Source organism: Tauraco erythrolophus, unplaced genomic scaffold (assembly GCF_009769465.1).
Source record: "Tauraco erythrolophus isolate bTauEry1 unplaced genomic scaffold, bTauEry1.pri scaffold_52_arrow_ctg1, whole genome shotgun sequence".
Lineage (NCBI taxonomy): Eukaryota > Metazoa > Chordata > Aves > Musophagiformes > Musophagidae > Tauraco > Tauraco erythrolophus.
In genome coordinates, this window is record NW_028238620.1 from 208677 (window position 1) to 224574 (window position 15898).

Here is a 15898-nt window from a genome sequence, read left to right on the forward strand (position 1 = left end):
CGGAATGCTGCAACGAGCACAGCACAACGAGCTCTGATGTGTCTGGGGATGCTGCGACTCGAAGGGCAGAACAGAAGGGACAGCGTTTGTCTGTGGTAAGCACAGCAGCATGGAGGCCACGAATTGTACCTGAAGGAATCCTTCTCCCTCATAGTACCCACACATGCTTGACATTGACCATAGGAGGAAACAAGCTGTCAAGGTTCAACTCCTATAAATACTACAAACTGGAATGGTTCTCACCCCATACTGCGGCTCCTCAAGTGATATTAAGCGTGCCTCTCGTCTGGGTTTAAGTATTTCACAGTTACAAATAAGCTGTTTTATTATTTACTCTGCAATGCCATGACTAGGAGGACTATGGCACGTGTACACGCAGGACAGCTGATGTGTTGTCTCCCAGGTTCTCCAGCACATTCCCAGCTTTGGTGCAGGAAAGCCAGTGAGCAGTAGCCCCTCAGTCTGTGCAGTGTGTCCATTTACGGGTTCAGAGCCACCACCGTTCTAACCCCAAGTGTCCGAGTGAAGCGCCTCACCCACGGTGCCACAGACTGTGATAAAAATTTAGGGTTTTACTAGGAGCGCTTCTTGACAAGACACTGCAGCCTGGCACCACGCCGAGGGGTTTTTCGCCTTCTGAAGGGTCTATAAATACAAAGGAGACATTCTCTTCTTTTCAGTTATCAATGCAACAGGTGCAAGAAAAATGGCATTTGTCCTCTCCCACAGCAGCAACATTTACAGGAGAAAATCCACATCTTACCCTGCTGCAGAGATCCTAACAAAACAGGTGGGGTGGTGTTAGGAAGACTGTTACATCAGGAACATATTAGAAATCTGGACCTAGAGAAGGCAGAACTGAGGTGGACCATGACAGCTAGGGCCACGTGTGGATCACTAACAGGAGCTGGTAGCATCAATGATGCAATGCACACCTGTGACCTCAGCACGTGCCAGTGTCACAAACTCATGACTAGAAATCTCACTGTTTTCGCTCGCAACACTAAGTGGATTTTACTGGTGGCTGCCCCTCCTTCTCCACCTCTAAAGTGGAGTCTGAAGTATCTGCAACCTTTGTAAAGGCAGCAGCCAACAGCTGTACCTACGCTAAGTGCTTATGAAGGTTCCTTCAAGGACAAGCCAAAACATCGTCCTGGAGTGCTCCTTGAAACGAAGGAGGCGATGCAAAAACATCACCGCTGCCTTCCATTTTAGTACAACGCCAGGAAATTGTGCTCGTCTTGCTGAAGTGACACGGCAATCTTGGGCTGGAATACTTGGAGGGTTAAGCAGACAGGAAGCTTCAATCTCAGGCACTAAGATACTGCACTAGGAAGTTCAGGCTGCACTTCCTTCATGGAGGAACTGATGGATCTTGTCAACAGGACAAAGTGTTGGACAGAGGTCTGTTTGCATTTTCCACATTCCTGATGGGCTTTGGGATAAAGCGTTTGCTGAGGACGGGGCATCCCAACTACACTGAACTGCACCACGGCCAAATGATTCAGCCCAGACTCCTGCTTGTAGGTTCTGTGCCATCAGCAGCAGTCCCTGACTCCCCAGAGAGGGAGGAATGGCTTAGGAAAAGGATTCACAATACTGAATATGTATCATTCACATTATTATGTGAATGTGAACTGATACTGACTATGCCCTTGGGGCTAACGAGAAATTAAACATTTCCTGTTACATTATCAGTACACACTTTTCATCTGGTGCCCGGCTGTGAATAACGGGCCAAAAAATTTTTTTCAGCAAAACCGATGCAGTTACGCTATCAAGTAAGCGTCTGCATTAATTGGTGGGAGCTTCTTCGGCATGAGGGCTCGGAAAGAAGCTATGCCAAATTCACACTGAGATATGTGCTTCTCTTCCATTCCAAACTTACGTACCCCCATCCCATTTATTTTGGCTCCCCTGCTGACACACTGCCTGCTGCGGCAGTGTTAAAGGAGGGGAGACGGGTGATTTTGGCTTCAGCGCCTCTTTCCCTTGGGAGTACAAGCCTCCGGTTGCATTCCACACCAAGCAGAAATATTATAATGCAGCGAGATGGGAAAACGTTTACAAATGAACCTTTGCATGCAGAGCGGAGCTTAGAGGACACTTTCTGCAGTGGTCATTGTCCAACATGTTTAGGAAAAAGGAGGGGATGGATAATCCCAGGTAATTAAGCTCTTTGTGGCGTCTGATTAGAAATTGCAGCACTAAAGGACTGCATGAGTTCTTTGAATAGTCCTGCAGTTTTGTTACTTCCATCCTGCTTTTACTTTGGAACATGCCATATTCACCTAGTCTGGAAACATGCACAGTAAAGAGCAGTCTTACATCTGAGCTACACACGTTCTGGAAACCTATAGTGCCCCAGTCCTCCCCAGCACCTTAGCTGCCAGGTCTCCAGTGCCGTGAGTTTGTTTCATAAGAAATTGCCCATTTGTGAGTTACCTTGGCAGTCAGTTTTAGGTCAGGACCTCAGAACTGTAGCATCCCTAGAAATGCAGCTCCCACAATTTCACGGGTGTGTTCAGAACCGTTCGAAATCTAAAGCTTTCTTTGCCAACTGACTCCAGGACCCCGACTGCCAGTGTCCCAGCAGACTGCACCCAGCCTAGGGTCTTCCTCTGGGGAGATTACACTTTGCCTCTGCTTGTTGTGCTTGTCCATAACAGGTGGGTATGTGGGAGGGTTGTGCTGGGTCGAATTAAGAGCATTGTATCACCGCTACGTACTTCCCCGCTCTAGGCCCTGACTAAGACAAAGTGCCCAAGAAGAAGTGAATATGTCTATTGACCGATTGTAAAGGTGAGAGAGGATCTCCAAAGCCCATTGTCACTGCTGCCATCTGAAAGACAGTAAAGACAGAGTTCAGTCTGTTGGAGCTGAGCATACTACGGCTGTTTGTAAAAACTCAAGCAGAGCGGCGGCACAGGGAACCTGCGAGAGAGGCCTCTCCTTCCTTGCCCCTCACTGCCTGGTCCCAAGGACTGTCCAGCGCTGGGACCCTGCAGATTCCAGTCCCACCAGGTCAGGGTGGAGTTGTGCTGCTGCCACTGCCTCAGGAAGCAGGGTCTTCTCCCGGGGGGGGGGACTCAAGGCAATAGTAACCTCTGCAACCACTGTCGTTGACTCACCCCCAGCATTTAAAAAGGAGCCCCTCAACTAGATCGGACACTCGGAATCAGGCACAGCCCTGAAAGGCCAGAGCTGCCGACTGCGGCAAGCACAGGCACAGCCATTCCTCCTTAAAACATCCGACAGCCCAAAGCCATCGTTCGGGCTTCCTGACTGAGCTGAAGGCAGTGAGATGTGTTCAAGAGACCTCTAAAGGACAGGAGATTCAAACACCAGTTAAGGGTTCTCCCAGTCCATAGGCATCCCAGCATTAGCAAGAGGAGCCAACCGAACTTCCCTGCAATTGGGAGCGCGCCTGGGCGAAGGGCAGGCAAACGGGGCAGCACTGTCAGTGACACAGGAGACACGGGCACCCCGTCCCTCCCAGGCAGAGGGATGGTGAAAGGATGCTGCTCCCAGTAACCTCGGGTGCCATCTTAAATGTATGCCAAAAGTGAAACTCACAGCAAATTCTTTGGCTTCTGGCACTTCCAGAAGCATTTGGCCAGTCAACAGGAAAAAAAACTCTGAAAAATTTACTGCTTGACTGAGAGAAATCGGGGTAATTTGTTCAGGCGATTAAGGGGCTCGCTTTGGCGAACGGAAGGCCGCACGTTTCCATTTCACTGCGGACACACAAGCGCGTGTACCTGGCTGCGGGCAGGCCTCAGGGCTGTGCTCTGCTTCTAAGTGCAAAAAGAACTCCGCCTCAGGGGAGAGTAAGGCACAGAAGGAGCATCTCGGAGGGGCTCTCACCTGCAGGTTGGTGAGCTGCTGTTGCTGGTGGGCGATGGTTTGCTTCACCAGCACACTCTTGATACTCTGCTCCATCGCATACTTCTTTGCCTAGAAAGAAATACAGGCTCTGTAGTCACAGGACAACACCATGGAGCAGGGAACGACGTTCGATTTCACACCACAGCTCCCCAGAACCACACAACTGGCTGCCGGTGGAACTTTTCAGCGCTCCAGCCCTAAGCACTAAGGCACAGGTACAGTAGCCAGCGGCCAACATCTTACTAACATCTCGGTTTGCGTCTCGGAGTCGTGAGCCCTGGAATACAGCACAATGCTTGAGCAGAGGACTGGATGGCCTCGGTCTGCAGCAGGTGCAAAGTTAGGAAAGCAGCATGCACTAGACACTCAGCATCTCCCCTCTTCCACCCTCTGCCCCTCAGATCCCACCATAGCACCTTACCTGCTGGGATGAGGGCAGGACAGATAGCCTCCTTCAAGTCCTTTCCACTCAGAGAACATCTGGACAAAGAGTTTCTATAAAAGGAAGGGCCTCCAAATCCCCAGGTCCAGTCTCTTGACTGGGCGCTCCCCCTCTCTTTTCTTACCACATCTGGCCTACTCTGGTTTGGAGGACCCACTGCTTTTGCTCACTAAAATGCTCCAGCTCTCCTCCTCTGGTTCCTAGCCTGCAGACACAAGACTGATTTGTCTTTTTCTTTCAGTCTTCTACAAATTTGACAAAGCCTGAGCTTTACAGCCAGTGGTGCTGACATGGAGGCTCTTTGTCATGGGAAACCTAATACCCACAGATGTGCCTATTCCCAGGGGAGGGTGCAAACACATTCAGCCAGCCCCTCAGGCACCTGCTTTCCATGGCTGTACGTGTTTGGGAGGTGCCAGGGAACGGTAGGCTCTAAACCGTGGATTTGAGACGTGTGCTTCGGAAACCTGGAAACGGACAAGGGGATTTACATCTGTCAGCTACGGAGAAGCCAGAGGAAACGAGGCCGTTTCACACTGTGAGCCAAACAACACACACACAAGCAGCTTCAACATCACGGGAACATTCACACGAAGCCTACCTAGAACGACACTTTACTTGCCTTACTAGGGCACAGAAAACACCTAGCCCACAGCTCCCACAGGCCCTGGTTTTGTTTTCTTTCCCCTCGTTTCCCAACTCTGCTCTCCTCTCAGTAAGCCAGGCATCGCTCACTCCCGTCAGGAAAGCGGGCAAGAAGTCAGCAGCAGCCTCCCCACCAGCTGTATAAAACAGGACCAACATCCAGACACCACAGCTGGGCTGAGGTTTCCTCTAGATTAAAACAGGTTGGCTCAGGTGGGTTGAAAACGCTCGCAAATGCTTGCTGCTGCATCTCCTCACGACAGCAGGGGAAAGAGCACGCAGGAAAAACAGCGACGTTTGGTGATGTGTTCTTGTGTGGGAGAACCAGAGACCAGCTGGAGCACACCAGGAGCCTGCTCCTTGTGCGCGCAGGCGGCGCCTGGCAGCGGCTGCGTATCGTCACACAACTACAGTGGGATCTCAAGATGGTTTTACTTATGTTTGGTGGGGTGGTTTTGTTGTGTTTTGTTTGGGTTTTAATTAAAAACACTCTCCTGCCCCAACTGCAAATTCCACATCATGCTCTGCAAAAAGCACCTATACACTCTGAACCAAAACAAGTAACTCTTGGGCACAAACTGGAAAGTGTGAATCCACACACAGCACGGCCATTACCCCGTACACAGCTTGGTAGGCGAGTTCTGGTTTTTAACATCAGTAACAGATGTTCTTTTAAAAAACAAAACAAAAACAACCCAACAACAACAAAAAAAACAACACAAGAAACAAAAGAACTCCACAAACAAACACACAAGAGTGCTAAACAGCAAATTCACATCAAGTTTACTCACTTTCTGGAGAGCTTCCTGCTGTTCCGGTGTGAGGGGAGGAAGCCCCAGCTTAGCCGCTGTGCTCTGTCCATTTTCCATCTTAATGGACTCTGTGCCCTGAGAAAACAGAAAATACTCCTGAAAAAAACTGTTCTCATAAAGCTGACCCATTTCTTCATTCCCGGAAACTCAAGGCACTTAATGTCAGAATGTCACAGTTGGCTAAAACATCTATCCAAACCTCTCAGTAATTCATGAAAGCCTGTTAATATTCCAGCCCCTCCCCATGGGAGAGCTATCCCATCAATTGTACAGTGATGAACATGCTGGACACTTTAAGAGTTCCCTAACGATCGGATTTTCAGCTAAAAGAAAATGAAAGACTCCCCAGTCTTCACTCACATCATCTCCATCCTACCTCTCAACAGTTAAATTCTGTCAAACGTACCCATCTATTTTCCCATTCCGAATCCACGTATTTTCTCCTTCCATCTCCTCCTATACTGGTTTGTCACTCGTGGTTTCTCAAGTTCCTTTTTAAAATCTTATCTGAAACTTTTCCCATCTCACACACCGTTCTGGGTACTGAGTAACAACGCAGTGCCATCCTCACACTGAGTATCCGATGCACACTCCCTGCCACACGGATTCACAAAACCAGCATCGGAACAGGGCTGGAAAAATGCTCCTGGGCCACTGGACCACTTGTCCTGGTTTCAGCTGTATGTGCAGCTAATCAGCCCTCTGTGGTTTAGGCATTCTCCTGACTTCCCGACCTCACGCTCACATTCCTGTGAAACAACTGCTCAATGGTTCCTACCACGTTACGTCACAGGTCCACCTTAGAGAAACCACCATCGACCTGGTTTTGGTTAAAGTGACTCGGCAGCTTTGTCTTTCTGGTAAGCGTCCACCAGTTTGTACGCTCAGGGTATTACTCCGGTATTCCAAAAGTGCCATCGCATAACTTCCAGTCAAAATAGGGCTCGTCATTAAAAAACTATTAATGAATGTCTCAGTTCTCTGGGGCTGGAGGGGACAGATAACATGTAAGCACTCTGTAATGATCACAGCATAGAAAAAAGGAACGGGCCCATTCAGAGGGCAAAACAAAACCAGCTCTCCTGGCACAGGAACAAAGCTGTCACTTGGAAAAGATGCAATATCAAGGTAATTGGCATTTTAGCAGCAGGAACAGCGAGTATTCCCACTAATTTGGTTCCCGTTCATTCAGAACAATCACTTGCTCATGGCACTCATGGTAGTGGCTAACGACTTAGAAGTTTCCCGTGGGCAAAAACATCTCTGCAAGACCACTGATCTCCTCCTCCAGAGAGAAAATAATCTTACAGGTGCATCAAGAACTTACAAACACAATACCAAAATGCAGAATGGCAAAAAGTTATTTTTTTGGCTACACCTGAAGCCTCAGAGAGAAAGCCATGTCTTTCAAAAGCAAAAGATGCTGCACCATGGTTGCACACGAGCTGCATGTTTCATTGCATCCTCTTTATCCTACCACGAGGCAAGGGGACACGCTGGCGAGGAGATGAGATGCTGCAGCAGCTCTGAACAAGACACAACAGAACCGTTAGACACACTTAGCGGCAGCAGGGTGATTCCAGGAAAACCATGCTTGCGTCTCCGTGCGGAGAGCCGTGTGCTGTACGGACTGCTCCAGACAACACCGGCCCGTTCCTGCTGCCATCACACCTGGTAGGCAACAGCCCAGTCGCCCGCTTCCTCCAGAATCACATGCTCCCTGACAGCCCAATTTTTCACTTATGGCATTTCCATACTTTTTCTGTGTATTGATACATAGAAGGTTCTGTTGGTGACAGGGAAGGAAAGTACAAAACAGTTAAGATACTTCAACCACATGAATTCTTTCCACAGTAAACGACAGACACCACCCAAGTATGAATGAAGCTCGAGCACATTCACACGGTATTCTTGATTTAGGGTAATAATTTAGAGTTTAAAAATTATTCTGGAAGTAAGAGAAATTGCCAAGTTCAAGAAGTAAACAGCAGCAGAAAGGAGAAAGCAGCAGCTGCTCGGAAGGCACGGGCCCAAGGTAACGATCCTCAAGTCCTCCTGCTCCAAAGGAGCGGAGCGCAGAGCACGAGAGGCTTCCCAAGCACCCACTTTTCGTGCAGTGTCAGTTCTAGCTGCAAGTACAGGAGCTTCGCTGTGACAGCCCTTCACCACCGAGACCAGCAAGTACCTACCATGACGGCTGCGATCCCCAGCTGCATCTGCTGGCCCATTTCATTGATTCACAGAAGGGTCTGGGTTGGAAGGGGCCTCACAGACCATCCCGTCCCAACCCCCCTGCCATGGGCAGGGACACCCTCCACTACACCAGGTTGCTCAAAGCCCCATCCAACCTGGCCTGGAACACTGCCAGGGATGGGGCAGCCATTTGCTCTCACTGCCCACAGAGCGGGCACAGGACCGTGACATGACAGCGTCCTGCACCACGCACCTCCCTGGCGGACACCCCTCAAGCTGCTACAGAGGGACTCAGCACCCACTTTTCCCTCGAGGCAGGGCTGCCACGAATCCCCTGTCCCCACTGATTGGGGTGATGGATGCTCATTAACCAAATTTATTATTTTACTCGCTGGGTGTAAAGTGGGGTCACGTTCCCTTTAAGCAGAAAGCCCTTGAACAGTGCATGCAGGGAAAGGCTGTTGTACAACCTGTCACCGTGCACACAGAACTGGGGTACTTCCCCCTCGTACACATGGCACTTTGTATGTTCTAACATATCAAACGCAACACTTGCCATCGTACTGCCCGGTCATTCCTTATCCTGAGATCCTCTGGCAACTCACTAGCTATGTGACAGTGACTGTTGGACTAGAAACTGCCTCCTCACGAGGCAAACTGTGTTCACTTCCCACCAGAACCTGTCCGTTTCTCATGAATGCGCAGAGCAGGGCTGGTCCGATTCCCACACCACGAGGGAACTCCCATTTTCCTACCGCGTCAATCCAACAGCGGCAGAAGCGAGACTGCGACTGCAGCACAACGGGCCCCTTGTTGGAACCGCCCACCTCAACCTCACCACCTTCTCGGTGGACAGCAGCAGGACGTGGAGCTGCCTCTGCTGTTCACGTAAGTTCTGCCTGCAACAACCTTCAAAAGCAGAACTCGTTTCTTCTCAACTCCACGTTCACCATCAACCACTTAAAACACCAAACCAGACCAATATCCTCCCCTGTTCAGTGGCACACCCATACTGGGCTGGACACGCAACTTGTGTCTGCGAGCACTGCTGGTTTCGGTGTAAAAATTATCACGAGAAAAGCCTCACTTAACAGCAGAAAACAAGATTTAAGCAATTCCTTTACCAGCTGTGAAGTTTCTCCCACATTAGCCCACTTGTCTCAGTCTACCAGCAACTGCCACCTGCCCGCTGCCTCCTGCCCGCTCACACGGCGCCCCTCGGTCAGACCATCAGGCGAGGAGTGGAGCTCACCTGCCTTGAAAGCAAAGCCAGACACAGGATGCATTCGCTGACACTCACGGAGGTATCTCCCAGATCACTTTTCCTCCATTTTATAGCCACAACTGACACTTCCAGGTTTGTGCATTCAGTCCCAAGCTCCCAAGGGTTTGTGAGCATTATCTGGGATCGGTGAATACAGAGCAGAGGCAAAATAAACCCTAACATAAAAACAGACTCTCCAAGCATGTGTAGAGTGTTCTAGAGCTGCAGTTATTTCACTGGTACCTTCGGACTGAAGTTCACAGCTACACTAAGCAACACCCAAGGATCTCAGGGGAACAGAAGTGCAACAGAAGAAAGCTGACACATGAATAAGAACAGAGGCAGTGGAACCATTCCATGGCTACAAACTGGGAAACTCAAGTGCACCCTGCTGATCGAAAGACGCTACTGCACAGTCCGCAGGCAAACAAAAAGTATCAGCGAAGCCATATAGTGATGGTGATCTGTTTGGTACAGGAAGGCTCCACCATCGCCAAGATTCGTCTTGATTGTGGGATGTTAAAAAAAGTATTTTAAAAAAATAAACCGTTCTTAACCAACTGGCTAAAAAAAGTGTTTTCACCCAGCTCCCCTGGCTCCTGTTCCCATTTGTTTACATGACACGTTCATGCTATCGTACAGTCAAGTCCAGAGACTTCCTTAGATTTCTGCAAACAATTTAAAAGCCCACACCTTTTTCCATTGCTGTTTCCATTTCCTCTCAGCTTTAAAAAATGGAATTATTGCAATTTAGGAGCAATGAGACTGCAGAGAAGAAAAACATGGTGGAAGGACTATCAAATTTAACCATTCACAATAAAAAAGTGACTCCATTGATTATGATGTTATGATTCTTAAAAATCAAGCCTATTGCACATCCACATTCAATGTAATTTAGACATTTGAGCCTTTACATGGCATAATTTCTGAGAACTGGCTGATAACATCCAATCTCCAGCACGGAGGGTATAAAATCAAAACTAAGGATGATGAAGTATGATGAACTGATCTAGAAGTGACATGGAGTACCCAAGAAGACAGACCCAGGAACCGCTGGTTCCCAGCTCTTTGCTACCACACACCCCTCTGGAAGGAAACCACAGACACGTGCCTTTGCTGATCAACGGCACAGCTGGAACAAAAATTTGTGATCGTGTACCTTTTGACACCAAGAGTTTCTCCAAGGAAGACTACCACCCTCCATTAGTCCAGTCTATGTGGAAAGTTACAGATTGAGTAGAACGATCCCGACCTCCAGCACCATTCACAGAGAACCCAGACTACTGCTCCTCTCTTTCCTGGCACCGCAGGACAACACCACCGCCGAGAAAAGGCTCAGCACAATTAATTCCAGTCTGCTGGGCAGTGATGTAACAGTACCTGCTGAAAGGTGGAGCTTTACACCACGGCTGGCACCTTGAAAACTGCCTTATTTGAAGACACTGCACAGTTAGGAGGGAACCGGAAAAACGGGAGAGAAGCCGACAGCAAAAGTAGGGGAAGAGAAGCTTCTTTTAAAAGCAAAGAAATAAATAGAAACTGTATACCTGTTGCTAGGACATTGCTTCTGAGCGTTGCTTGGCCTTTTAGGGTGGTGTGAACTCCAAGAGTTCAGGCACATTCGTTGGGAATTTATTACATGGCTGAGAACTTCTCTGAAGTATAAACACACACAAGAGAAAGAAAAACACAGAATCTGGTTTATTTTAGGAACCATGACAAGCAAACAACACCAAGATTAAACAAGACAGAGGTGGAAAAAGGACTGAGGAAGCACCAGGCCAGTATGCTCATGGACCCTTGCTCCATGAGCCGCGTCAGTGCTTGGGAGCCTGTAATCATCCCAGTATCTCCATACTCCAACACCCTGCACCAGCAGCGAACCTGGCAGAAGCATCGCCCGAGTGCCTGGTCACAGGCGACGTTTTCACTCGCACAATAGGTTATTTTTCAGAAAAGGTCCTTCTTTGCGCACACAAACACATGTAAGTATTTGCCCTACCTGAATCTCCATGGATTCAGCTGTAAACTCTCCAACTTTCCAAGCTTTCTGTGCACGATGGCCTTTTGCCATTCCTGAACTTCTTTAGCAACTACCCTTCTCCAGTCCCTACAGAACACTTCTTCCCCAATGGAAACAGCAGCGCTAGTGAGTGATTTCTTAACGCGAGCACGTGCGACCGATGGATGTGCCCAGAGCTCTGGGTTTTGGCAGTACAAGTTTTTTCCACCGTCCTACCAGCCGTGCTCTATACAGAACGGGCAGGGACTAAAACCTCTCAAACCGTGCCACTTTTGCAGCCTCTCACAACCAAACCATTCACGTGGCTGCCTGCTCCGCCAGTAACACCGCTTCTATTTCAGTGAACGAGGAGATTCTGTGACAAATTCCACTGATGTTGCCTAGCAGCATAACAGTTCTTCCAGATTCTGTGCAAATCCAACATCTGAAAAAAGTCTTAAAAACATGCACACAAGTGACCTGTGCACCCTTGAAACAATTCCTTGTGCTACACTTCCACCGCGTTTGATAGAACTCCTCCCCACTGGATCAGCACTGAGGAATAAAAAAAAAATCTGCCAGATGTTACGTTTCTATGCAGCGCGCTCTGCGTTACGATTCATGTCTCATGGAACCCAGAAATCTCCTGGATCTTAATTTTCAACTCTCAAAGAAAGAAAACTACTGTTCCTGACAAGCTACAGTGTAGTGCTAAAATAAACAAATATGCACATGAGCCTCCTCCTCTTGAGCACAAACGGGAAAGTGAGACACAAGGAAGCACACTCCTCTCTCCCAAAAGGGAACACCACTACCCCTGACCATCAACTCACCTTCTTATTGACAAATCCTTCAGCTAACCCTTCTCCACTTAATGCAGCTGTAGACAACACCAGAAGGGCAGTGAGAGAGCTTGCATATAATTTCAGTGTCCATGCTGGGTTCCTCTAAGCCACAAGTTCTCTGCACCACTTGCTCTTAGCAGAAGATTGTTCTTTTGCTCGTTTGATGCTGTCAGGCTCCAAAACGACTTTTGCCAACAGCAAACACAACTGAAACTCCTGATACTCTTCAGCTCTGGGGTCCCCAACACCAGAAGGACATGGAGCTACTGGAGCGGGGCCAGAGGAGGCCACGGAGATGCTCCAAGGGCTGGAGCATCTCTGCTCTGGAGACAGGCTGGGAGAGTTGGGGCTGTTCAGCCTGGAGAAGAGAAGGCTCCGGGGAGACCTTCCAGTGCCTAAAAGGGCTCCAGGAAAGCTGGAGAGGGACTTGTTACAAGGGTGTGGAGTGACAGGTCACAAGGCAATGGCTTTAAACTGAAAGAGGGGAGATTTCGATGGGATCTAAGGAAGAAATTCTTCCCTCTGAGGGTGCTGAGGCACTGGCACAGGTTGCCCAGAGAAGCTGTGGCTGCCCCATCCCTGGCAGTGTTCCAGGCCAGGTTGGATGGGGCTTTGAGCAACCTGGTGTAGTGGCGGGTGTCCCTGCCCATGGCAGGGGGGTTGGAATGGGATGGTCTCCGGGGTCCCTTCCAACTCAATCCATTCCATGAGCCAGATCCAGTAACTAAACTAAACATCTGTTAGGTGAAGTAACAACACCATTTTAACAGATTCCCACAGTTACTGACGAGAACCAGACAAAACACTTATTAGTTGGGAAGACAAAGTTTGCACCAGGAGTAGCACATGGCAGTCCGTTCCTTAACTATGTCCCTCACAGGGACACGGGAGGGCACTTCCTTTGCTCTGTGAATTAACCCACACACTCCCACTGACAATTAGGCAGTCCTTATCCCACAAAACAAAACAAAAAGACCCCTTGGAATTAAAGAATTGGGGTGTGTCCCCAACAGGTAAACTTCATCATCATGCTCGCGGTTCAAGTGCCACTTCAGGACCACGCTGGGAAAAAGACAGTTGCAGAGAGTGCCACATCAGGTTCTTGCCCTGCCTCTGTGCAGCCTGGCACTTTCCACAAACAACGCGTGGCTGACGATTATTTGGGTGCTGGGGCATGAGATACCCACAGGAAGCCGTGTACCCCCACAGATTTTTCATGAGGCAGCTGTGGCAGAGATCCAGTATCATGAAATAGCTCAGCAACTTGTTTCTCTTCCTCCTATCCTCCTTTTAAGTCAGCCAAAGCACTGAACGCTACATCAGATGCACTAGAGGTTGTCCAGGTTTTAAAGAGTACTTGGGAGGGGGACAGGAGGTACTGGGCACTGCACACCACCTTACCTGCACATACACTGCTCAGGCTGACTGAGTGGGCACACATGCAGACCATGGGAAGGGAGGAAAAAACCTGTGACAGCTCTGACATGAGGAGGAAGAGAGCTTTGCCATATGGGAACCTGCCTGTATTGCGAGCTGAGGGGCACGGCCTGGGCAGCAGTGTGGGGGTAAGGGATCCAAAAGCAAGTGTGGAAAAAAACATGCAGGTGAGAGAATGGATACAGCCAGGACGGCAATGCAGCATGATGTTCTGGATAACAGAGAACAGCACCACAGAGCTGTCATGGCAATCAGTAGTGATTGGCACCGAGTAACATAGCTGATAATAACATAGCAAAATGCTTCAGTGTAGTCTAACCCTACCCAAAACTCACATGGGAACTAGAAAAAGAACAGGCCAGGTAGAGGAGTGATGCTTCCATCTCACACAGATCAAACTGCACGGCTTCCACATAAAATGCATTCAATATGTGTTTACTGATGAGCTCAATGTCAGGTACATTTAATTTAAGACATCTGATAAGCATACGCTACGCTTGAAAAGCACCAAACATTTTGGAACTTTGAGTTATAATTCATAAGACCCAACTCGGTCTCCTTACAAGATGCACTCCTTTTGACAAGCCCTCTGCTTTCTATTTTAGTTATTTTTCTCACTGAACTCTTTCTAGTACGACAGCAGAGCCTGTACTGTAAATGTACTTTCAGAAAGCTGGCTGAAAGTTAACTGCCAGCTAAAATCCAAGTCTACCAAATGTCAGAACTGAGTTCTTCCTAATTGAGGTTACTTTGTCTTTAATTCTCAAGCTTTTTTACCCAGCCTTCCTGATTTCAATTGTCCCAGAACAAAGAAAGTGTTGCAGCTGTTAAGACTGCAGAAGCACTGGGCTTTCTTCAGGCCAGTTTTGTAGTCATAGCATAGAGCAGCAAATTTCTTTCCAGCATGCAACGGAGATTTAAAACAGACACACACGTGTTGGACCTGAAAAAGAAGCCAGGGATCATGCAAAAGGTGCCTGTGGAGACATTTGAATCGGGTCTTCATTTTAAGGACCACTAGCACTAAGATCATGTGTCAGTTTTTCAAGCACAGCGAGGTAAAACACACAGTGGCAAAGATGTCAACGAATTAACATATGATATTGGATGGTCAGATTCACCTTATTTCCAGCAAGATGAGAGCTCAACTCACATAAAAAACAGTTTATGAAAGACCCTACTTGAAAAAAAGTGCTTTAACTCATTATGATTCTATATATTTAACATATTTAACTCTACGATTCTACATATTTAATTCTATGATTCTATGATTATGTGCAGCTGGCAAGAATGAAGGCTCTACTGAGGATGTTTAACAGTCTTCAAGTTTAAAATAAATATCTTCCAGTCATACTCCAAAAGCCCATGCTGAATAAAAGCTTGCAATACCCAGTTGAGCTGGAATTCCTGCTCCTAGATGGTTGTCTCTTACACTATGCCATTTGTTATTCATGCTGAGATACCATCCAGTCTGGGAGCAAGGGAAATTAAAAAAAAGCCACTTTCTTCCATTTCAGGGCTTGTATTCTAACACCACCTTTCATCTAACTAATCCTTTTAGCTTTCCTCACTCCTGATGTCTACTGCCTCTTGTCAGAACATGCTGAAAGAACCAACAGAGACAGAGCTGACATCAGTTAATCCGAATTCTTCTGCAGCCAACACTGCTGAATAACATCAGCATATTCAAAACAGCTGCTTGCTCCTCACCTCTCACACCCGTCACAGCACTCGCGCCCTGCCTCACATTCCCAGCGCTCACCCACAGGCCATCGCCACCTCCGTGCCCCTGCTGATACAGCCACCCAGCTCTGAAGCTACATTGGAACTTCCCGGATGCTTGCTCTTAGCTCCAAGAATAATCAAAGGTTCCTCACGACTGGCTTGGACTCCGTGCAATACTCCATCTGTAACAGGATTGTGACTCCCTGCAAACATCCATTTTAACCCGACAGCGTAAGCGACCAGGTTTGAGCTGGAGTGCCTGGTGTTTGAAGTAAACAAACCCAATCCAACTCCTTACATTCACTGTGCTCTGCTCAATCCCAACACCACATTTGTAGAAAAGTAACAAACCAGTTTCTTTTACAGGTTTGGTTAAATTTGTTTACAGTAGCCAATACACACAGACAGATAGAGACTCTGAGGCAAGGTCTTCATTTTTCTGTTTATGTTCTAAGGCCCTGAGAATTCCCTGCAAACAGACCCGCAACTCCGACAGCCTTCTGTTTGACTACCCACCACACCATCCCACTTCCACGCAGCAAAACCTGCAGTGGCTGGGCGGTTTGGGCTTTGAAATGTATAAATTGTCAATTTAAAACATACACGTACCAAACGATGCAGGGACAGCAAACGAACTGGCTGAAG

General features: G+C 48.2%; 1 protein-coding gene across 4 annotated transcripts in view; it reads right to left on the reverse strand.

The window, feature by feature from the left end:
* Positions 1 to 15898, reverse strand: part of PUF60 (poly(U) binding splicing factor 60) — a 28406-nt gene that overhangs the window by 10745 nt on the left and 1763 nt on the right. Inside the window, exons 2-5 of one of the 4 annotated variants that reach the window (XM_086630839.1) lie at positions 10792 to 10899; positions 5767 to 5862; positions 3868 to 3957; positions 2792 to 2842 (exon numbers count right to left, since the gene is read on the reverse strand). In XM_086630839.1, the coding sequence (XP_086486965.1) occupies positions 2792 to 2842; positions 3868 to 3957; positions 5767 to 5844 (219 nt within the window). In that variant the 5' untranslated portion in view covers positions 5845 to 5862; positions 10792 to 10899. Of the gene's footprint in view, positions 1 to 2791; positions 2843 to 3867; positions 3958 to 5766; positions 5863 to 9232; positions 10169 to 10791; positions 10900 to 15898 lie in introns of those variants that run through there. The other 3 variants (XM_086630836.1, XM_086630838.1, XM_086630837.1) reach the window with 3 other exon arrangements.